The 22,172-nt window shown below is 48.5% G+C and overlaps 1 protein-coding gene and 1 non-coding gene across 2 annotated transcripts; both read right to left on the bottom strand.

The window, feature by feature from the left end:
* Positions 1-290: 290 nt before the first annotated feature.
* On the bottom strand, positions 291-21,186 carry CHD4 (chromodomain helicase DNA binding protein 4). Its single transcript, XM_036401799.1, is given in 41 exon segments — positions 291-858; positions 974-1,149; positions 1,251-1,446; positions 2,317-2,449; positions 2,771-2,879; positions 2,974-3,111; positions 3,227-3,304; positions 3,453-3,588; positions 3,814-3,923; positions 4,286-4,451; positions 4,645-4,789; positions 5,274-5,407; positions 5,493-5,581; positions 5,747-5,833; positions 5,934-6,114; positions 6,270-6,442; positions 6,613-6,850; positions 7,138-7,262; positions 7,476-7,593; positions 7,710-7,841; positions 8,292-8,433; positions 8,733-8,906; positions 9,017-9,138; positions 11,090-11,227; positions 12,171-12,371; positions 12,457-12,648; positions 13,029-13,125; positions 13,427-13,538; positions 13,541-13,557; positions 13,790-13,995; positions 14,077-14,280; positions 15,013-15,252; positions 15,375-15,556; positions 15,997-16,132; positions 16,261-16,388; positions 16,471-16,712; positions 17,118-17,236; positions 17,603-17,794; positions 17,978-18,105; positions 20,079-20,244; positions 21,100-21,186. Coding segments are annotated over 40 exon segments (5,751 nt in total). The 5' UTR covers positions 20,176-20,244; positions 21,100-21,186; the 3' UTR covers positions 291-840.
* Positions 4,121-4,259, bottom strand: LOC118693984 (small Cajal body-specific RNA 11). The gene has a single exon (XR_004981356.1). It is a non-coding gene; the product is annotated as a small Cajal body-specific RNA 11 (non-coding RNA).
* Positions 21,187-22,172: the final 986 nt, after the last annotated feature.

The raw sequence follows: 22,172 nt of genomic DNA, 5'->3' as shown, positions 1-22,172 counted from the left end.
GGGGCGAAAGCAGCTACAGAATCAGACTGTTAAGGTTCGGGGCACAGAGGTTTAAAGATCATCCAGCTCAACACCCATACCAGAGGCAGGGACAGCACTCCTCTCCTGAGACCAGGTTCCTCAAGGCCTTCTGGCGCCTGGCCTTAAACACTGCCATCTACTGCCCTTCTCAGAGGTGTAAGATACCCGAAAAGCTGCTCTGATACAGCAAAAACACATGACTAATTCTTCTTTCAATGCTGAGACCACATACTTACCCTAGTACACTCATGATACTACAGACAACAAAATAAAATACAAGGAAACTTTATTTTTCAGTTTTATCAACGTTTTGCTCTGTTTTTTGTTGGTTTTTCATTGTTGTTTGCTTTTGTCTTCAAGCTGCTTATTAGTCGACAAGTCCGGTCAGTTTTTGTATTAAAAAGGATTTTGATGGAGGTAGCTTTGTCTCTGTCCTGGCTTTTGCTTGGTCTTGCCTGCACACTTGTCTCAGTAAACAAACTCAAAATAAAATTAAGAACGAAAACTGGAATTCCAGGCGGAGGCAACGAGCAATGCAGCCAGGTTTCTCCATGTAACAGACATGGCGCTGGGGCCTCCAGTCACTATGTACAGAGTCCATCATACATCCATCCCCCTCTCTCCTAAACACACTCCTTGCTCCAACGGGCTGGCTGCAGAGGAAGGAGTTTCTTCTCCTTCCAGAGACCTGAGCAGCAGCTTCCATGGAGGGAAACAGCACCCAGTCAGGAATGTCAGGCAGAGGGGTAGAGTGTGAAGGGGTGGGCTAGGGGAGTCACTTCAGCTTGGCCGAAAGGTCAACAGCACTGGGCCAGGAACTCACTGCTGCTGGGCCACCTGCAGGGCGAGAGAGGAGGAGCTGAGACTCCCGGGCTGGTCACGGGAGCCCGGCCCGGCCCTCGGAGGGCCCCTCCCCCCCGTGGCTCCCGTACTGACCAGAGCGGGTACGTACTTGTTGGGGCGGGGGCGGCGGCGGGGGCTCGCTGCTGCGGTTGGCCAGGCGGCTGAGGATGTTGCGCTCCGACATCTGGAGGCGCACCGCCACAGGGGGGATGCGGGCAATCGTGGCGGGCAGACGGGTCACATCGGCCTTCATGTCACTCAAAAGCTCCTCCAGCTGCTTCAGAACTACAAGAGAAAGGGACATCTGTTCGGACGGGAAAGAGACACCCCAGAGGGGACAACACTGCTGAACACCTATCCCACCCCTGTTTAACACACTGCATTACCTTTGTGCAGCACGGCATTGGCTGGTTTATTCCCAGCCATTGATTCCTTGGATAGGTGCTGGTGGCTCTCAGCCAGGCATTCCACCTCCGCAAAACGTGTGTTCAGAGCCATGGAGGGGTGAGATGGGTCTTCGGACATGTTCAGATAGGCAGCTCGCCGCAACTGCTCCTCGATCACCAGCGCTTGCTCCAGGAGCTGCAAGGTGGGGCAGCAATGAGTCTTTCAGCAGCTGCCTCAGTGGGAGCCTTGTCTGTGCCCCCAGTCTCTCCTGATCCAATTCCCCACCAGCTCGTAAGGGGAGATTGTGTAGCTGAATCTCTTTTCACCAGCCGGTTTTACTGAGTAGCCCAAAACAGTAAGAGCTTCATGAAGCAACAAAGTCAGATACACATATTGGGTTTAATAGACTACTACAACTCCTCTAGTATCTTCATTCCTGCTCTGATTCTTTTTACCCATTCTTTATGAGGCAAATGGGATGGAGATTACTCCTTGAACCCAAGGGAAAAGTATTCCATCCTATTTATAGAGAGAGTCTAGAATCTTGTAAGCATTTGGAGAAATCAGCTGGAATCCTGTCAGTGCAGAACTTATAATTCAGTCTATAGTTAATCAACATTTTGCCCCAAGACTGAGACCTACATGGCTTTTACCTGATTGTAAATCACTCCCACAGCTAAGCTATGTTCACTCCTAAAGAGGATCAAGTAGAGACTGAAGGAAGGCCTTTCAGCAACCAGAGTTCTGTTCAGGTACATGGAGTGGGTTGTAGCAGACTGAGCAGAAGCTGTGATGAAAACAGCCACTTGAACCTTAAGCCTCTTGCTTAGTTGTTCAATAAACATTTGGATAGAGAGCACTGAACCAAGCTGCCCAACACCACTTCCAGAAAAAAGGGAGCTCCTATCATGGAGCAACTGCATGATCCTGAGATATGCTGCTTTTTTATTACCCCTAAAACAAAAGGCATTGCATACATCTTTCACTTTCTTGGTGGAAACCCAGAAGTGCAAGAACCTGTTCTTAGAGATCCAGGCAGTTATCACACTAAAGAGAAATCCTTACCTTAAATCTCCTTGCCAAAAACTTATTCTTTATTTCCAGGAAGTTACCCCTGTTCATCTCACCCTTGAAGGGTTCATTGAGGATGGCGTAACGTGGATCATTCTGAATATCCTGCCAACGGGCATAGCCATGACTGAGATGGGATGAGCTCAGGCAAACAAAGGCAGTGAAAACAAGGGAATACACAGCCCAGGCAGTACTGTTCTCCAGAGGGAGTGGGGAAAGGGGGTACAGAGAGGGGACAAACAGGAGCCAAGGAAGGGGAATGAGAACTATGTCCCGCCAAGTCTTAACTATGCTGCAAGAAGAAGCTCCCCCTCCCATCATCACTTTCACTCTTGTGAAGATAAAGCACTCTCTCACTTAACCTATGCCAGTCAGATCCAGAACGGTCACTTTCCCCGTGACAAGTTATGTACAAGGTGGGAGAATGTGTCTGTCATGGCAAGGATACTTGATAATCCCAGCTAGGAGCCAGTAGTCATGACGCCGATGCCAGATCTCATAGGTCTTCTTGGTGACAGTGGCAGCCCGCTCCTCATTCTGCCAGAGGGAGTGTAGTTCTGCAAAGGCAAGAGACACCAGAACAGGTGGAAGTTATTTCACAAACATAAGCAGGAGCTTATAAACGAGCTCAAGTAGATAAAGATCACATACCAGTGAAACCACCATCTGCTATGTTGAACATGAAGCGCTGCTTTACTGCCTTCTTGTGCCTTTCATCTACTGACTCTTTCAGCATCTCTCCATTCTGCAGCATCACCACATCTCTCTTATCATCATCCTTTTTCTCATCTGTACACATAGGAAATTTTTAAAGCAAACATGGCAGGTACTGCAACAAGTTGGACCCACAATGAATCCTTGCAGAAGAAGGGTTAAGGAAGAGAAGGGAGTCATCATGCCTCACCTTTCTCATCCAGAGTGATTATAGGAGGGTCAGGAGGATTTTCAGTAGCTGCTCTGTCTTCCACTTTCTCCACATCAGCTGCAGGAAAGAAGGGGAACATGAGATGCACAGGAACACAGCAAGTCCATAGTTTTATTCTTCAACCAATTAAACCCAATACTATACTGCAACTTCCCAGTTGATTTTTACATTTCAGCCTATTTCATCAGGATTAAGTGCTTTGTACCTTTGCTTTCTACTTCCATTGGTTCATCTGGTCTTTCCTTCACTTCTGTTTCCTCTACTTTTTTTTCATCTGCTTCTGTGGAGTTCACTGGGGATTTTGCTTCCTGGGGTGGTGTCTCCACAGGCTGAGCACTCTGCTGAGGACAGTGATCAGTGAGACACAAAGTATAGCAGTGCATGACAACAGAACACAGTCACAGTCATTTGAGAAGCAGACACACACAAAACGGTGAGGCCAGTTCTGAGGACCAGAGAGTTATCTTAAAGCATCACTCTCAAAACTCATCTCTGCCTCAGCTAAAACAAAGAGGTGGCAGAAGTAGAGAAATTAACAATTACAAGGCAAAAAAGCCAAAACTCACCTCCATAGGGGCCTCTGTTTCAGTAGCAGAGGCACTGAGCTCCTTCTCTGGTTCAGAAGGCTCTCCTTGCTCCTTAGCACTAGCTCCTTCTTCCACTTTTACTCCATCTTCTGTGTATTCCCCATGCCAGAGCAGCACAGGAGACAAAAGAGAAGCAAATCAGTAAGGCCTTCCCCACTACCAAGACCACTTCTTAGCTCCCAGAGATCAGGCCCATCAAAATGGAACTAACATGACCCCTCCTTCCTTTTCCTGCCCACTACAAATGCTGGGCTTCTCACTGATGCCAGCTCATCCAAGGAAAGCCAGTGTCCTCTCTTGCCTTTAAGGGCTTGCACATGTCTTTGGCAGCCCTCCTAACATGAGAGTAAGTTGATCTGCGTCCTCCCCCAGACCCCAGCACCACAGGTCTGGTGAGGGGAACAGCCAGGCTAAGGTCAGGACGCAGGGCTGTACAAGAGGGAGCCCTCACCAGGTGGAGGAACAGGGGCTGGTGTGTTCGGCTGTGTATCCCCTGGTGTTGAAGGAGTTGGAGTTTTGGGAGAGGGTGAGCTGGGCTGTGACAGTTTCTTGTTCTCCTCTATCTCTGCCAGTTCTGGCATACTCCAGCGGCCGTTCACATGCTCAAATTCCTGCACCTGCACAAGAGGGAGAGAAAGACATATCACTGGAGGAGTCATATAAAACTCATCCTTACACCTGTATGGGCAGAGCACTAAGCACACAACAAAAGTAGCGGTGAAAGAAGAGGTAACTCTCCAGCTCAAGACCCCAGTGACTACAGTTGTATGTAAGGCCAGCAAAGGCCACACTGCTCTGCCAGGCACTCACCTTTTTGCGTATAAGTGACATGACCCCAATGCGAGTAAGGACGTGCTGCCGAGAAAGACCTTCCCGTGGGACCCCATCTGCAAAGGTCTCAGCACCATCAGCTCCAGGTTCACATAAATGGCGCATGAACAGCGAGACGTAGGCCCTGCAGAGATTGAGAGAGAAGCAATTAGTTCATAAATTGCATTATCTGGAGACATGCATTGTCAGACTCCTGCCAGCACAAAAGGAAAATTACCCCGAGACTCTTAACTCATAGTAAGAGGTTCTGGGGCTCCAGGCTTCTTCAAGGGAGAATTTCCTAACAGAATCACTAAGTACATAGAGGACACACAGCTTACTCAAGAATCTTGAGCCAGAAACAATCATAAACCCACACAAGACTCTGTGAGAGTATTCCCTACATGCTTGTAGAGCCATGCTACTCCTATAAAAGCATTTACTTTTGGTGACTGAAGAGTCAGATCCAAGTAAGAGTTATCAACAATCCCAGCTTATACTTCTTTCTCCCACAAAGAATCAACCAATAAGTTAAGGAAATGTAGTCTCCAAGAAAAGGCCCAATTCTCATTCTTGCCAGACAGGTCTAGCTCCTGTCAGTCTTCCATTCCTGCCTACTGCAAACTCACTTGAACTCTTTCTCTGACTTGCCACGGAGGTCCCGAACAAGCCACTGAGTGGTGAAGGCATCCTGAGGTGGCATTCCGTAGCGCATGATAGCATTGAGGAAGGCTTTCCGCTGGCGAGCGTTGAAACCCAGCACCTGGAATGAAGGAGCAGACAGACGGATATGGCAAGAGGAATACAGGAGCAGCTGGGATGCAAATGCCTTCCCTGGTACAACTTACCTCGATGTTCCCTCCCACACGGGCCAGTAAGGGAGGCAGAGGCTTATCCTTGTCGTTTCTCAGGCCCTTGCGGCTAGGCCGACGAGCTGCTGAAGAGAGAAATGCAGCTAAGTAAAGAGACAATGCACAGCACGTTGTTGTGTGAGTACTGCCCCAGCAGGAGAGCACCACAAAATGTGTAAATCACCCAAATCAAGTCCCAGCTGTTCCCACACTCAAAGCAGCCCAGGAACTCTGTCTCCAGTAGAACTTACCTTCAGATCTCTCATCAAAGTCCTCGTCTCCTTCTTCAGAAGCAACTGAATAGTCTGACTGATTATCTGACTGGTCATCCTGCCAGTCTGAAAGAAAAACAGCACGTGAGCCTGAGACGCTACTCCGTTACTTCCCAGCAACATATACTTACACCCGTTTTTCCCTCAGGCTCCTGTGGATTTGTACCTCTATCCTCCTGCGAGCCATCGTTGTAGTTCACTTGCTTGCGAATACGTTTGCCCTTGCCCAGATTCCTGGCCAGATCCTCCTGCTGTTGCTCATAATGGTGACGGAGCAGTTTCTCCCAGTAATCAGGATCTACCGATTCCTCCTGCTTGATAATTTCCCGTTCAACCTCCTCTTCCTCCTGCCAGAGAGGTAACCAACTTAGGGCCCTATGCTCCAAGTCCTAGCCTGTCATAGCAGATATATGCCTGCCTGCTTAGCCTTAAATGCTTCAGAGCTCAATTAACTTAATTGATCCTCCATCACTTCGGAGAATGTATTAGGCCTCATACTCACCCCCATCTCCTCCTCACGAACCACATACTGGGCCACCTTGAAGGAGCTGAGATATTCATTCATGCCCTGAAGTTCTGTATCTTCCGTTTCATCCTGGTTCCGATCCAACAGACGCTCAATTGCTTTGTCATCATAGTGGATGACACTACTGTCCTCACCTTCTTTGTTATCCCCTGAAGGAAGAGTACAGGGACCATTGCTGTATGGATCTCAATGGACTATGAAAGGGAATGCCACTCTAGACCCTCTCTGTAGAGTTATAATCAGCACTGTGTCTACAGTCTCTCACTAAATAAGGGGTCAGATCTCCCCACCCCCTTCACTTCTACTCCCAGGCACTCACCCCCCTCAGTTGCTTCATCCTTGAAGAGTTCTTCAGTGCCAAATTTGAGAATGTCATCAAGCTCCTGCTTGGACATGGAGCCTGTCTTGGAGCCCAATCCTGGTCTCACTACCAGGTGAGTTAGCATCATTTTCTTCTTGGCCACCTGAGTGATACGCTCCTCCACTGAGGCCCTCGTCACAAAGCGGTATATCATCACTTTCTTGTTCTGTCCAATTCTGTGTGCACGGCTGAAGGCCTAGAAAAGAGACGTGCTCAGAACAATCTAGAGATGCACAAGCAGCAGGTCTGACATACCCCACCTACCTCCACAAGCCTCCCACCTGCCCTCACGTTCGCTCTTAGCTTTAGTGAAGGCTGTGCCCTAGAAGATTGCTCCACTGTTTCACTTCCCATCTCTACCCATCCTCACTGCTCTAATTTCACGTATTTTAGAGGGGAAGTCTCACACTACTTCACTCTGATGACTTAGTGTCTCCTCTTCCTCAGGATTACTCCATAATGAGTGATCCCATTCAGACTCACCTGGATATCATTGTGGGGGTTCCAGTCTGAATCGTAGATAATCACAGTATCTGCTGTGGCCAAGTTAATACCAAGACCCCCAGCTCGAGTTGAAAGCAGAAAGCAGAACTGCTGAGCTCCAGGAGCTTAGATTAAAAAAAAAAAGAGAATAAAAGTAATCAAGAGAATGTGCAGTACTCAAAGAAGAATTTTTAATTGACCCACATCACCTGACAGGGAATTGCTACTAATTTAAGATTCCAGAAAGCAATAGAAGACTTGGGGCACAACAATCCCATGAGTATTAAGCACATACAAGGCAAGCTTTCATTTTACAGAAAAAGTAGGTGACTGTATACCATTGAAGCGATCAATAGCCTCCTGACGCATGTTCCCTGTGATTCCTCCATCAATCCGCTCGTATTTGTACCCTTCGTGTTCCAAAAAATCTTCTAGAAGGTCCAACATTTTAGTCATCTGCATATTGGAAAAGCACCACCACAGAAGAGTGAGGGCGGGCCAAGTGGATACTAGATCAACAGACTTCTTTCTCAGAAAAAGTATTCTAGGCCTAAAGGTTTTTTTCCATATACCTGAGAGAATATGAGCACCCTGTGACCTCCTTCCTTCAGGTTCTTTAACATCTTCTGGAGCAGCAACAGCTTTCCAGAGGCTCGAATAAGTGCACTACCATCATACATGCCATTTGGCATTTTTGGAGCTTCCTAAAAAGAAAAAGAGAAAGAGGGAATAAGGTGCAAAGCACACAAACAGCCTGAAGGGATGTAACTTTGCCTTAGTCCCCAGCTGATGCTGGCTCCACTGACCTTGGCACAACCACTGCCTGTACGAAACATCAGTGCTACCCTGTCCCTGTTCTCTTGCCATTTGACTCCTACATACTCTTCTCTTTTCTTACTTAGTCCCTACTCTTACAGTCTTCACAACCGCACATGAATCAAATCAAAAGATAGCTCCTACCTATCACATAAACGTGCTAGAAAAGAAATAGCCTTCCAGCATGCTGGGTCTAAATAAAGACAGGATGAAAAAAAACACATAAAAGCAAAAGGAGAGAAATGGGAACCCCTCCATGCCTCACCTAGGGAGCTAACTGGCTTCCTGGTAACAGCCAGCAGGGAATTTGCTTATACAGAATAAGTGACTGGACATACCATAGCAGCCACAGGAAAGAGATACGGGTGGTTACAGCACTTCTTCAGATCCATAACAACATTGAGCAATGAGACTTGGTTACCACCACCCCGTGCATTCAGTGCCTCAAAGTTTCTTGTCAAAATGTATTTATAGTATTTCCTGAAAACAAAAAAGAAAATAAAACAACTCAGCCAGTTGTCATGAGAATGACTAACCTACTCTTCTCTTACTAAACTCTGCACAGCTTCTGGCAATAATACCTAGGCTCTGCCAGTGGCACTCACTATCTCTTTATCCCTTACACCAGAGCTCAGGATTAGTCCTTCCTGCTCTAGTGGCAGCCACTATGCAGAAAACCCTGAAGAGTAAGGATAAGGCTGCTTCAGCATCCTCTTTTAAACGGCAGAGCAGAGAAACAGCAGTTCAACAGCAAGGGCTCTCTTCACCCTCACACTCACTTCTGCATGGGACTCAGCTCCACTCTGACAATGAGTTCAGTCTTAGATGGCATATTCTTGAAAACATCAGCCTTGAGACGCCTCAGCATATGCGGGCCCAGCATGTCGTGCAGCTTCTTGATCTGATCTTCCTTGGCAATATCCGCAAACTCTTCTAGGAAGCCCTCCAAATTACTGCAGGGAAACAGACACTCAGCAAACAGCACAAAGGAAAAAGAGCAAAAGAGCAAGCGAGGGGAAAGGAGTGACAAGACAGGCAGGCTGACTGGCACGGCAAGACATACTGGAATCTCTCGGGCGTCAGGAAGTTCAGCAGGTGGAACAGTTCCTCCAGGTTGTTCTGCAGGGGAGTTCCCGTAAGCAGCAGCTTGTGCTGGAGGGAGTAACCATTCAGCACACGGAAGAACTGGAAAGGACAAAGCAGGGAAGAAAGTGGGAAAATAAACCAAAACTCACACACAAATACACCAAAGGCTTATTAAGTCATAGACTTACAAAAAAAAAATAATTCTAGAAAGTTGACACCAATCTAGGGTTCAATTTAGATCACATCAGCTGTTTGGACAAGACTTTCAAGTAGTTCACATTCCAGCCAGGGTTACTAGACTGATCTTATTTGGATCATTGTTCTGCATAGCTAAACCATGACTGCAGCAAATCCTCTGAGCCATCAGGTGCAAGTAGGTTTTCCTTTGCTCTTACAAGTCACAATCTCTTTCAGACCACAAATCCTTTCTAGACTGCTGTACTATGTATTTTTTCTTGCTAAATTAGCGTTCCACATTCCTACAACTACTCTGCCTTGAGAATTCTAGAAATAACTAAGTCACTCTTCCTATTCATATCACTCCTGGCAGTGCTCCAGAGCCCTGAACAAGCAGAGGAGAAAAACAGCTAAGGGTTTGCCAATGTGTTCTAAAGGTAATTTGCACTGGCTTTCACAAAAATGAAGTAATTCCAGACAGATGTAGTGAGCAGTTAAAAGTACTGCACTGAAAAGCACAAGTGTATCATGTTCACCTGCACAAATTAACAGTAAAGCAGTAATTTATCAGTTTGGCCATTTCTTTGCTTATCATACACTTAGCATGACACAAGGTCAAACTTAATGAAAGCAGCTGTACTAAATGGTAAACAAAAACCAAATCACTTGTGTTTTGGTTATTGCACCAGAACAGTACTTCTAGTGGCCTCCACAGGGACTTATCTTTCTATGTAGTTATAGTTAAAATATTTTTATTTTGGAATCAAATGTGGAAGTTACTAATTATATCTGCAAAACTTTAGGAGATGACCCAAATTTGTCAAGAAGCACCTGACCTAATCTATCTTGCAGCCAAACACCTATAAGCTGTTCTTATAGGACAGGAAACTGCTGTAGAAAAAGATTTAATGGTTCTGCATAGTGTCATAGTGTGACCTTGAGCCTTTACATCCTCTTTCAATTAATGAATATTAATAGTAAGCATTCATTCCTACTTCCAGTGGTTTCAATGCTAAGCACAGAATGGCATCCAGTCTTAGTGCCTACAACAAAACAAGATCTAGAAACTGAACTGCATGCACAGCTGTGATGTCTCAGGAAGATACCTCATGCCAAGATCCAAAACACTAAAGCCATTTAAACAAAACAAACAAAAAAAAAGAAATCAAGCAGCAATTTTCTCTTACAGTCTCCAGGAACCTCTAAACCCAGCTTTCCAATAATAATTGGTTTTGGCATACAGAGCACTGGAATCCAGCTGAAGACAGACAAATCAATACCAGAATTAAGGCACAAGGCCCACCTAGGGAGGGGCCGGATTAAGAAAGTACAGTCAAGTCCACTCAATTCAAACAAGCTTAGTTAAGGTGCAGGCTCATATTAAAGCAGCTATATGGCTTTCAGCACCTACCCAGGCATTTTTAAACACCTCTGCCCACCTTCAGTTTCTGCAACACCTAATTAGTTCTGCTACAAAGCCAGATAAACACAGAGAGCAAGCCTACTCTGGAAGCAGGGTAATTCTGCTCATGGAGCATGTTTTATGCTCAGCATGGTAAACCTGTACAGAATAGAGGTGGTGCAGGTGTGTGATGCTTTCAGAGAAATCATTTTGTATTTCAAAGCAACAACCACATCCAGGTTTTTCTGTTTTTCAGTCTAGACCAATTGCCCATTCACCTGGAAAGAAAGCTGTTTTAACCAGTGATCTATATAAGTAAAGCTGTTGCCAATGATGATTGATCTCCAAATCCAGGCTGTTGATTTTTCTTTTTATTAACACATCAAATTTACTACTGAACAAATGACTAAGAGCTGTCTCTCTCCCCTGCAACATATGCCATGCCCATGAGCCACCTATGCTTCTCTGTACCTTAGACTGGTTGTTCTTCAGTCTGTGAGCTTCATCCACGATGAGACAGGCCCAGTCAATAGAGCCTAGTATGGCCATATCAATTGTGATCAATTCATAGGAAGTCAGAAGCACATGGAACTTGACAGCAGCCTCCTTCTGCAAAGGAAAAGAATGAACATGTAATGGGATAGAGGATGCAGTGCTCCTCCATAAAGTCATCCTGATAAGCTGTGGTCAACAGCACATAAACTTTCATACTCACAGTCTCCTGTCACAAGACTCAAAATGCTGCCCAAACCATTTTAGCCTTTTAATTCCCTATTGCTCTCAACACATGTAAGTCTCCTTAACCCCCTCAGTACTTGCTATTTTTGGACAGATGCCAAATACTCTAACAAAGATGTTTAAGAAGTAAGTAGTGAGTAAAGGCATGTTAGAGAATTGAGATTTGGAGAAGAGTGGCTCACCAGAAAGCTAAGACTTCTAAAGATAAATAGTGTACCATGAAGCATTAAATTACTATTAATACTTAAGGCTGTTCCATTTCAAAGGAAGGAAATGAGTATCTGCCTCTGCCACTGAAAATGCTTTAGCTGCCATCTTGGTTTTACCAGGAAGACTTCAGTTCTACAAGAAGTAGCCACCTAGGTCAGAGTCTTCCTGTCTGGGCACAAAATGCAATTTCTCACATGTCTGGGTACAGCCTGTCAGCCAATTCCTCAGGATGAAAAGGTTCATACTTGTTTTGTGTATTTGTGTTTTACACAGAGTGGCAATTCTGACATCAACTTAGATCTGTAGAACTAAAGAAGCACAACTTCACAGGTTAAGTAGGGAAGACAGAGGGACTTGCCTAGGATCAGTATTACCTTAGTCAACTGTCTTTCTCCAGTACTAAATCAGTTCAGACTAGCAGGAGTATTTAAACAGTCTATAGCAAGAGTCTGAATGTCCACTTGTCATCGATTTGGAGTTATTTCCCCTTGGAAACTACAAGCATAATCAGCTCTCAGGGACAGCAGAGTATCTGAATCTCAGCTGCTCAAAGTCAGTTGAATGCATCTCAATTCAGGCTTGTATTAAAGCAGAGTTCTGTTACCTTCATTCTGGATGCTTTTTTGCCTCCACGTATGGCATTATCCTCAAAAGTGAACTCATTCTCACGGATGATGGCCCGGCTGTCCTTGTCCCCAACGTAGGTCACTACATACATATCTGGGGCCCACATCTCAAATTCTCGTTCCCAGTTGATGATTGTGGACAGTGGTGCACTCACCAAGAAGGGACCCTTGGAGTGGCCCTACAAATAGTCAGTAAGAGCATTAGATGACTGCAATCACTAATACAGGCAGACTGTCCCTGGGCAGTGACCTCCCAGCTCTCACCTCTTTGTATAAGGAATACAGGAACACTGCTGTCTGCACAGTCTTCCCCAGACCCATCTCATCAGCCAAGATTGTATCTGTGCCCTGGGCCCAAGAGAAGCGCAGCCAATTCAGCCCTTCCAGCTGGTAGGGATGCAAGGTCCCCCCTGTTACATCGAGGTACTCCGGTTGCCGGTCATATTTCACTGTTGGCTATAGTGGAAAGAAGGAAGAGTTGGAATCCTTTCACTCACTCAGATAACTAACAAGAGTCCTTCTTCTTAGCCACCCTTATATTCACTAGTACAAATGAGGCTCCACAGATGACAACCATCAAAGCCAATTTCCAAATGGCCAAAGGCATCCAACAAGAAGCCTTTTTTTTTGGTAAAACCCTTTCATCAAGAGCTAGGGAGTCTGACCCAACGGACACAGGGGACCTTGGTCTGAAGGCTCCCTAATGCCACTTATTCTTTGGGCTATGAGGGAGCTCCAAACCATACGCTGGTCACTCTTCAGTTTCCTATTTTTCTGCAGGCACCTCAAAATAAGCAGCTCTATCAGATGGCTCCAAAGCAAAAAGCATAACTCACATCTACTGTGGGAGTCTCCGGGGGTCTTTCCAGTTTCCGCATCTTCACTTTCTTTAACTTCTTACCAGGCCTGCCCTCTTCACCTCGCATCAGCTCCCTATGCAGACACAGTCCCAAGGACACGTAGTTTAATGGTTTTTTATTAACAGATGGAGCAAAAATTATTGCAGAGGACAGGAGGGCAATCACCCAACTCAAAAAGGCTCAAGAGAACAGGGCTGGAACCTTCATGGTAGAGAGGAAGAAGGTCCCTGCCCAAAGGCATAAGGAGTCACCAACAAGGAGACGCTTCTTGCCCATTTTCATCTATTAATCCAGCCAGTGACAGAGGCTGACATACTGAAGTATTTTGTCTTGAGGGAAGGGAAAGGAAAACAACCTCCAGATACTTCTCCTACCTGTGATTCCAGTAGGCTTGCTTGTAGAGGTCATAATCTTGAATATCCACATCTTCACTTTCCCAGGATGCCTGGTCATAGGGTAGGTCTCTCCATTTAATCAAATAGTGACATTACCCTTCTTATCGACACTGCAGAAGAAACCAGTAAGTCTCAAGCACAGTGAGATGGCAGGATTCCCCCAATCCACTCAAATGGAAAGGAAGACCTCTTAATGAAGCAGGAAAAACAGAACAACAATGTCTGTTATACCAACAAAGAACTCCCACTGTTTCTCCCAGTCATACTGCGGTTTAGCTCATCCCCTCTCCCTTAGCCCTGCTTAAGGTCTTTGTTGAAAATCCTCTTTGTTACACCCCCTACCTATGATTAAGGATCCTGTGGATCATCATCCACTCTGGCTTGATCCCATATCGATAGAAACGCTCTTCCATCTCAGCGTATTTGGGGTCCTTGTTTTTTCTCTTTCGGCTTTTCTCTTCTTCCCCTCCAAAGTCTCCTGAGGGCGGCTCATCCATATCATTTTTGCGTTGGTAGTTACGAAACATGACCTGGCAGTGCAACTCCAGCTGCAGTCAGGACACAAGCAGTCACTAGGTGTTTCAGCCTCAATTGCCCACCCTTATGCCATGGTAGGTTCCTCCACTCACCTGCAACTCTGACACCCAGGAGCAGTGCCAGTAGGACATGCCCTGCCATTTGACAAAGAACTGCCTTTCAGGCCGACCCTCCAGAGGCTTTGGTGGTGGAGCATTAGGGTCTGCGTCGGGTGGACGTGGTGGTGCAGGGCCCACTGGGGGCTGACCCCATTTCCAGATCAAGATCTTCTGCACCTTTCCTTTCAAAGCTGGGCACTGGGAAGTTAAAGAGAGCTTGATGCATCACACTGTATGTGCTTCTAATATGGAAGCACTGAAGAGCAGAAACAGTCACTTTTATGGTTTCACTACACAGATAGAATTTGCTAGGCTTGACGAGCCCAGTAGTCTGTCCAACTACAACTTCATTGAAAGTCCATGCAAAAAAAATTCTGCTGTAGAACTAAGGGCCCAACATATGCAGGTTTTTTTTTTGTTCATCACCTTCTGTAAGCAATCAGCATCATGTATACTACCTATTTCAAGAAATTTCTGGAGAAGCATAGTATTTCTCCTAACCATGTACTAAGAAAGGTCTTAGCATTACAAACTTACAACAGTGCAAAACCAGTTTGTCTCAGCATCAGTTTAAATTACTTAAAGCACTGAATTTGCTTGCACTTGATCTTCTGCCTCTACACACATAGAGGAGCCCAAAAAAGTGATCCATGGCATGCTGGACCAAAAACTGCCCAACTACCCTGCATGTGGACAAATCTCTTGAGACCCAAAGGCTGTAGCCTCGTTCTTCCCACTGTCTGGAGAAAGCAATCAAGCAATCAAAGCACAATACAGCTACAAAAAGTCAGGCCTTTAAGCTTTATGACAAAAGCATGTGAGGAGACAGTCTTCAAAGGACCATGTATTTCCACAGAAACATGATGATCCAAAGGGATTAGATCAATCACCTCTTGTAGCAATAGGACAATGGTACTAGCAGAAACTCACAGTGCAGCGAGGACACAGCCATTCTCCATTAGGAATCTCAGGCAGCGGGGGATTCAGACAGTGGATGTGATAGGATGAAGGACAGGCATCACAGCACAGCAGCTCTCCTCCATCCTTGCAGACTCTACAGAACTCCATGTGGTGGTCATCCTCTTCCTCAGCATCCCCCACTACATCCTCCAGGATTTCCTCACCTTCAGAGTTATCCTCCTTTGCTTCCCACTGAATGCCCTCTTTTTCCTATGGGAGAGGGAAATCAGAACAACAAAGTGATTATTTCATTACCACAAAAACAACCCCAAGCCACTTGACATCCCCCTCATATATGATCTCTTGCACCATTTGGGGAATCCAATACTCACACAGTGTGGGCAGCTCCACTTGCCCTCTGGAGCTTTCTCCATGTCCGGGTCCAGGCAAACCATGTGGTAGGCACGAGGGCAGGTATCACACAATATAATTTCTCCTCCCTGCTGGCACACCTCACAGTAGTCCTGGTGATCAGTCTCATAGCCATCCACAGCCACTGTGGAGTCATCTTCACCTGCAGAGGGTGATGAGGAGTTACCACAATACAAGCCACAGGTACAGGTTTCCTACAGCCAGGGAGAGTTTTCTCCCAAAAGCCTACACAGCCATCTAGAGACCCAGAATACAAAACTCCTACTCCATATAAATAAACAGAGCGAGAAGGAAGACCTGGATACAGGAGCAAAACAAGTCCCTTTGTGCCCCCTTTCACCCATGAAATAAAAGGTATAGTTAAGGCCAGGAAAACTCAGTACTGCATCTGTTTCCCTAACAAAGAACTCCTGGAAGAACTTCTGAAGACCTTTTCCTTATTCAAAATAATATCACGTTCTTCCTTCACAATCAATTCTCCCTCAAGTACACTGTTAAACATCAGAACTCCACAGAGATATCCCCCTAATCTTCCTACACACTTAGCTGTGGTTGTCTCCAACTGGTGGCAAGTATCTTTACCTTTCTTTTTCTTCTTCCCAGCCTTGAGTTTTTTGCGACTGCGGCTACTACGGCTTGTAGAACCATCTGACACAGAGTAGCTGTTGATGCTGGCATCATCAAAGTCTGACTCCACATCCAGATCATCATCTTCACTCTGAGGCAGGTAAGAGAAAAGCTTTGTTACTCAGACACACATGCTGGGGAGCAGCAGTCAGACACACCCCCAGGATCCCTATCACATCATGACCTCCTCCTCAAGGTCAAGAAAGGAGCATCACTTACTGATGATCTTTTACGCTTGGAACCAAATCCGCCCAGTTTGATTTTCAGTGGTGCCACCTTCTTTGTTTTAGGTTTCTTGATATCAGGAATACGAGGACTGGCCTTTGGCTTCCGCCGGGCATTGGGCCCTGGGAACACAGGAGGCAGAGTCAGAAGGGCTATGGCCTTGACACCAGTCACATTTTATCCTCCTGCAGACTCTCATCTCACCTTTGCCCTCCTTTGTCTTGGCTTTCCTGAGGGGCACATCTACGGGGGGCTGAGGCAGGACAGCATCCACGTTAGTCACCATACTCTCGACTACTGCAACAGCTGCAGCTGCAGCAGCTGCCACAGATGCACCTGAACTTCCCTTGAAGGGGTTGTTGGTGCTAAACTCCCTCCATTTGGCTCCCAGGACCATCATCATCTTCGACACTGCTATTTTAGGGTTCTTGGCTGCGATAAGTGGCCTGTGCACAGTTAAGGAATGAAGGAAAGGTTACTGAACCACCCTGAAATGCAGATTATTCCTCCCCACTACCACCCCCATCAGCACCTTTATCTCAACTACATTCCTTTCTAATCTCTGATCTCAACAGCCAATGAATCTCCCCACTTTCATCCTTCACTATGTGAAAGATGGAAATGTTTGGGTGCAAAAAAATGGAATTTAGCATATCAGGGAAGAAAGGGGACTTGCACCATCCTGATGACTGAAAGCAAAAAAGCTAGCAATCAATTATTATACTGTTGCTTCAGTTTTCACTCTAGGTACTACACTAGTGTGCACTAAGGCTCCAAAATCAAGGGATCTAGTTTTTGTCCCATCTATTTTTTTGTTCCCAAGTTTTTTTAAGTATAGGCTTGCAGCTCACCTGACAAACTGGCTGAAAGCTTTGTAGTTGGTGAGTGTGCGGTAATCCTCCTCTGTGAAGATGTGATCAATATCCTCCATGCCCCAGTCTTCCAGGAGCTGAGCAGAGGACTTTGGCTCCTATGAAAAGAGAAGCATGGCAACTCTGAGCAGAGCTTCCACACATCTTCCACATTCCACAGACGACCCAGGGAATTTTTTTCCCCCCACATCCATTTATCACTACCATAGGACACAGCTGCATGCAACAGCACATCAGTGGAAATGGGAAAAGTATTTGGATTCAATATAAATTCCATGTGTGCTTAAAGTAGTAAAGAGGGAAGAATGCAAGGTGGGAAAAAGGTGAAGTCAAGAGGTCTAGTGGAAGAAGAGACTACACAGTCCCAACTCCCTGTACAATCACTAAGGGAGAGCACAGTGATCCCCCAAATCAGATACTACATGGGGAATGAGAAGCAAGCAGGCAGCAGGGTAACTTGTTACCTTTGAATCATCATCTTCTTCCTCCTCTTCCTCCTCCTCCTTGCGCTTGGCTTTGTTTTTCTTTTCCTTCTTGGGTCCTAATTTCTTCTTTTTCTTCTTCCCAGGGGTATAATCACTGCCCTCGCTGTCAGAGCGCAGAACCTCTTCTTCTTCCTCCACAAACTCATTCCCCTCACCAGAGCTGTCCCCCAGCTGGGGAGGGAGGGAGAGATCAGGCATGAGAAAATACCCTGGATAAACACTAAACACTGTTATCTCCCCAAGCTCCACAAGATTCATTCAAAAGATTGCTGCTATCAGCCAACAACAACAATAAGCACCCTCACCTTCTACATCCATATTTTAGAGTGTGACCTTAGGCATCCTTTTTCTTACCTCCTTCTTCTGACGCTTGCTGAGCTTGGGAACTTTGGGTTCCTTCAGTTTCTTGGGCTTCTTCTTCTTCTTGATTTTGGGAGTGTCAGCCTCTGACAGAAGCTCTTCTTCTGGCTCTTCTTCAGGTTCTGGATGTGAAGAAGTGACATGTCTCATTCAACCCCCTTCTGCGCAGTGCAGTATAGCCCCCCTTCACAGAGATCAACTTGTCTGCTTCTTGCTACGTACTTACAAGCAGAGGTGGTTACAACTCTTACTGTTCACAACAGATACTCAAAAACTGTATCCTAAGGTACCACCAACATGGTTTATCCCCCTCCCAACACCACCACAATCTTGCTTCTCCAAGCAGAACTGCAGTCAGAACTTGGGGACAAGGAGTTTGCCATAATCCAACAAGAAGAGGAAAGAGCATAAAACAGATGGCCACATCTAAAAGGGGCAAAACTGAATTCATTTGAGAACCTGAGTAGGATACTGTTTCAGTCCATGGAACTCCAGGAAAAAAAAAAAACATCTAGCCTTTTCAGCAGTACAGAACATCCTACAGCTGCATGCAAAATACAGGCCAGTAAGCCACTACTTTTCCTCCTCCATAGGAAAGTTGTTACTCAGCAACTCTATTCTGATCCAGATTAGACAGAACCTTCCCCCAGCCCCAGCAGCCAGCAAGCTGCCTGCCGGGCCAGAACACACGCCAGTTCCCCAGCACTAGTGCACACTTCCATCTGTGTGCCCCCATTCCTGGCTGCCCTTGGCCCGAGGGGGCAGAGGCAGCCAGACAGCCCTTCCTTCTCTTTGTGGCAGGCTGCGGGAGCAGCGCGGCCACCCGCCCTCCCTGCCGCCCCGCCCACTGCACACAGCCGGAGTCACTCCTTCTCCCTCCAAGGGAAAATGGCCTCCTGACCACCCGAGCTGGGCAGGATGGAGGAAGCCACAGGTCAGAGGAGCTACTGCAGCCGTGGTTGAAACAGCACAGATAGACGTCTCAGAACCTGGAGTGCCATGCCTGGCCCCAGCCATATTCCCAGCCAATGGATGTCTCTTGGCTCCCATGGTGCTGCAACACCAGGTCCTTCAAGGATCAGGCATCTTCTCCACCAAGTTCTGATTCAGAGCCTCTAATGACCTACCCTTTCCAAGGTATCACCTAAACCTCTCAATTTTGCAGTGATTTTACCAGGTTTTTTGCAAACAGATTTTCATTACTGATAGTCCCATACTGCCCAAGATCTCAGAGGTGCCAGAAAACTCCAGAGATGAGGCTTAAGAAAAAAATGCCAAACAAACAAAAATCCAAAACTCCACAACACCATCTTCCCTCCTCCAGTTACATTTCTCATATATGACACAACACTCCAGCATGAGTTAATAGGAAATCCCACACTTGTGCTACAACTGACTACATACATCACTCCTTTTTCACAAGGAAGTGAAGAATTCAGATGCATGTCCACAGAGCAGGTCATCAACAGCAGCAGAAGCAACAAAAAAAAAAAAGCAAACCAGAAGAAATCCCAGGGCTCTAACGTAAGCCTCACATTGACGATGAGGATGCAAATACAAGGGAAAAAGCAAGATGTAAGGACTAAAGAAAAGCAAAGGTGAGCAAGCAGCACAGAGTAAGAATCCTCAATAATTGGGTGTGGTGATGAAGGAAAGTGGGTCACGCAACAGCCCAGGGCAGTTTTTTCTGGACGTCAGCCGGCCTTAGCTCCCAGATGAAAGCAAGCCAGGCAACCTGCCCTTTCACATACTACTTCCTCTTCCCCCTCCCCATTCATGAAAATTGAAATTCACAAGCATTTCGGTACCCTGTCAGAATTGGCCGCTCTGCCCCCACCCGCTACACCTCCTCCAAGCACAGGCCCTGACAACCTGCAATGGCTTGGAACAAAGTCAGCTCCACCTGACACAAAGCCTCGAGCCTCTCACTTCAAAGTAACCCTGGGACTCTGATATCAAAAGCATACCTGTGACTTGCAGCAAAAAAAAAAACCCAAAACCAAAAACATTCCCCAACACATCATGCACTTCACATATTCAGCTTGAAACCAACATTATCCCCACTCCACATGCATGCCCTGCAGGCTCCCCATACCTGGATGCTGGGGGATAGCGTTGTTCAACAGGATCTCCATCTCATCATCATCACTGCCCCCTGAGCATGGTGATGGAGATCCAATGCCCGAAGCCATGTCCTCCACACTGGGGGAGGCCTGGGCTTACACAGGTTATCTGTCGTCTTCTTGCCAGTCTGGCCAGTACTTCATTGAAAAGAAAAACACAAAGTTACAGCAAACCTGAACTCCGTTCTCCCAAGCGATAGTGCTACTAAGAGGATCTGTGAGAAAGCTTAGACAGCAACTTTACTGGCTTTGGAGCCTATGGATAATAGAACCACTGGCAGGCAGCAAGGATCACTTTAGAGTTGTGATAAAGCAGGCTTTGGAGACACTAGATATTAAACTGAGTCAGCAACTCATCGCTGGCGAGGAAGCCAAAACAGCTGTCCTAAAGGAAAATTCTCCCGTCCTCTGCAGCCAGGCGCCCTCGGTTATTTCTGCCTTGTGCCGGGAGAAGGCAGCGGGGCAAGCAAGGCAGCCGGGCTTCCAAGGGAGCCCCGGGGCCAGCGGGGCGGCTGTCAGCGCGGCGCCCTGGCCAGCAGCCCCAGCCCGCCCCGGGCTGGCACTGCAGCGCTGGCCCAGCCCCTGCCCGGCCGCCGGCCGCACACAAAAGGCCGGGCGGGCTCGGCGGCCCCGCTCCGCCGCCCCCGCCCGGAGCGGGGCTGCGCGGCGCAGGGCGGGGGCGGGGGGCACCGTCTCCCGGGCGGGGGCGTGGGGCGGGGCCGGGGAAGTCCGGCGGGCGTGCGGCGAGGGGCCGCCGTTCCCCGGGGGCCGGCGCAGGCCTGGGCTGCGGGCACCGGCGAGGCGGTTGCGGGGCGGGGGAGGAGGGGCCGGACCCGTCCTGCGGCCGCCCGGGCACAGGGACGGCGCGTCCCCGCAGGAGCTGCGGCCAGAGCCGACGGGGCGTCCGGCGGAGAGACGCCTCTGCTGGCCCGGGCGCCCCAGGAGACGTCAGATGATGGCCTTGCCCGCCCTCGTTCCCTCCCGGCTCCTCACCCGGCTCCGGACCCCGGCTCCTCTCTCGCCGCTGCCGCCGCTGAAGGGAAAATGGCTCCGGCCGCGGCACCGCCTCTTAAAGGGGAAAAAAACCCGGCTAGGCCCCGCCCCCTCCCGCCTACATCCCATAATATGCCCCAGGACCCCGGCAACAGGCCCCGCCCCCGTCTCCCCGGCAAACACACACCCCCTTCCCCCCCCCACCGACATCCCATAATACTCACCCTCCCCTCAGAACTTCCCACTCACTGCCCGGCCCGGCATCCCATAATAATAACCACCCCTCCCGCCGGTAACATCCCATAATACTACCCCCCCCCCCCCCTCCGCCCGCACCTTCACCCCGAGAAACATCCCATAATACTCCCCCACGCTCGCACCCCTTCGCTCCGGCATCCCATAATACTGACCCCCACCAAGAAACATCCCATAATACTGTCCCCCCGCCCCGCGCGGGACCCCGCGCGCCGGGGCAGGGCGCCCCCCCGCGCCTCCCGGGGCTGCCATCCCATAATAGGCACGTCCCCCTCCCGCGGGGAGAGCGCGGTGGGGGGGGGGGGAAGGGCGCACTGTGAGGACCCCCCCCCCCCAACATCCCATAATAGTCACACCCAGAGCGCGCACATCCCATAATAGTCACACCTCCCCACCTCCCCCCCCGCCTCGCGCCCAGGCAGGCATCCCATAATAGTCGCCGGGAGCCACCGTCCAGCCCGGCATCCCATAATACTCGCGGCCGCCCGCCCCGCACCCGCACCCGCGGGGCTCCGCCGCCGCCCCCCGCCTGCCCTGCCCGAGGGCGCGGGGCCCGCACCAGCCCAGCCCCCGCTCCGGCACGGGGCACGGGGCCGATCCCTGGCACCGCGCGGCCTCCGCGCACCTCCCGCCCTCCTGCGCGCTGGCACCGGCCCCGGGCACAGGCTCCGGGCACCGCCCTCCCATCGCCGACCGCCCCCGACCTCGGGGCTGAGCTGAGCGCCCCGCTGGCTTCCCTGCCCCGTCCTGCCGTGCCCATCCCACACGCTCCGCCCGCGGGGCCGCAGGACCCCTCCAGGGCTGTATATGCCCGGCGC

This window comes from Molothrus ater, chromosome 2 (genome assembly GCF_012460135.2).
Source record: "Molothrus ater isolate BHLD 08-10-18 breed brown headed cowbird chromosome 2, BPBGC_Mater_1.1, whole genome shotgun sequence".
In the NCBI taxonomy this organism is placed as follows: Eukaryota; Metazoa; Chordata; class Aves; order Passeriformes; family Icteridae; genus Molothrus; species Molothrus ater.
The sequence above is the reverse complement of the archived record's forward strand: the minus strand, read 5'-3'. Positions and strand labels throughout refer to the sequence as shown.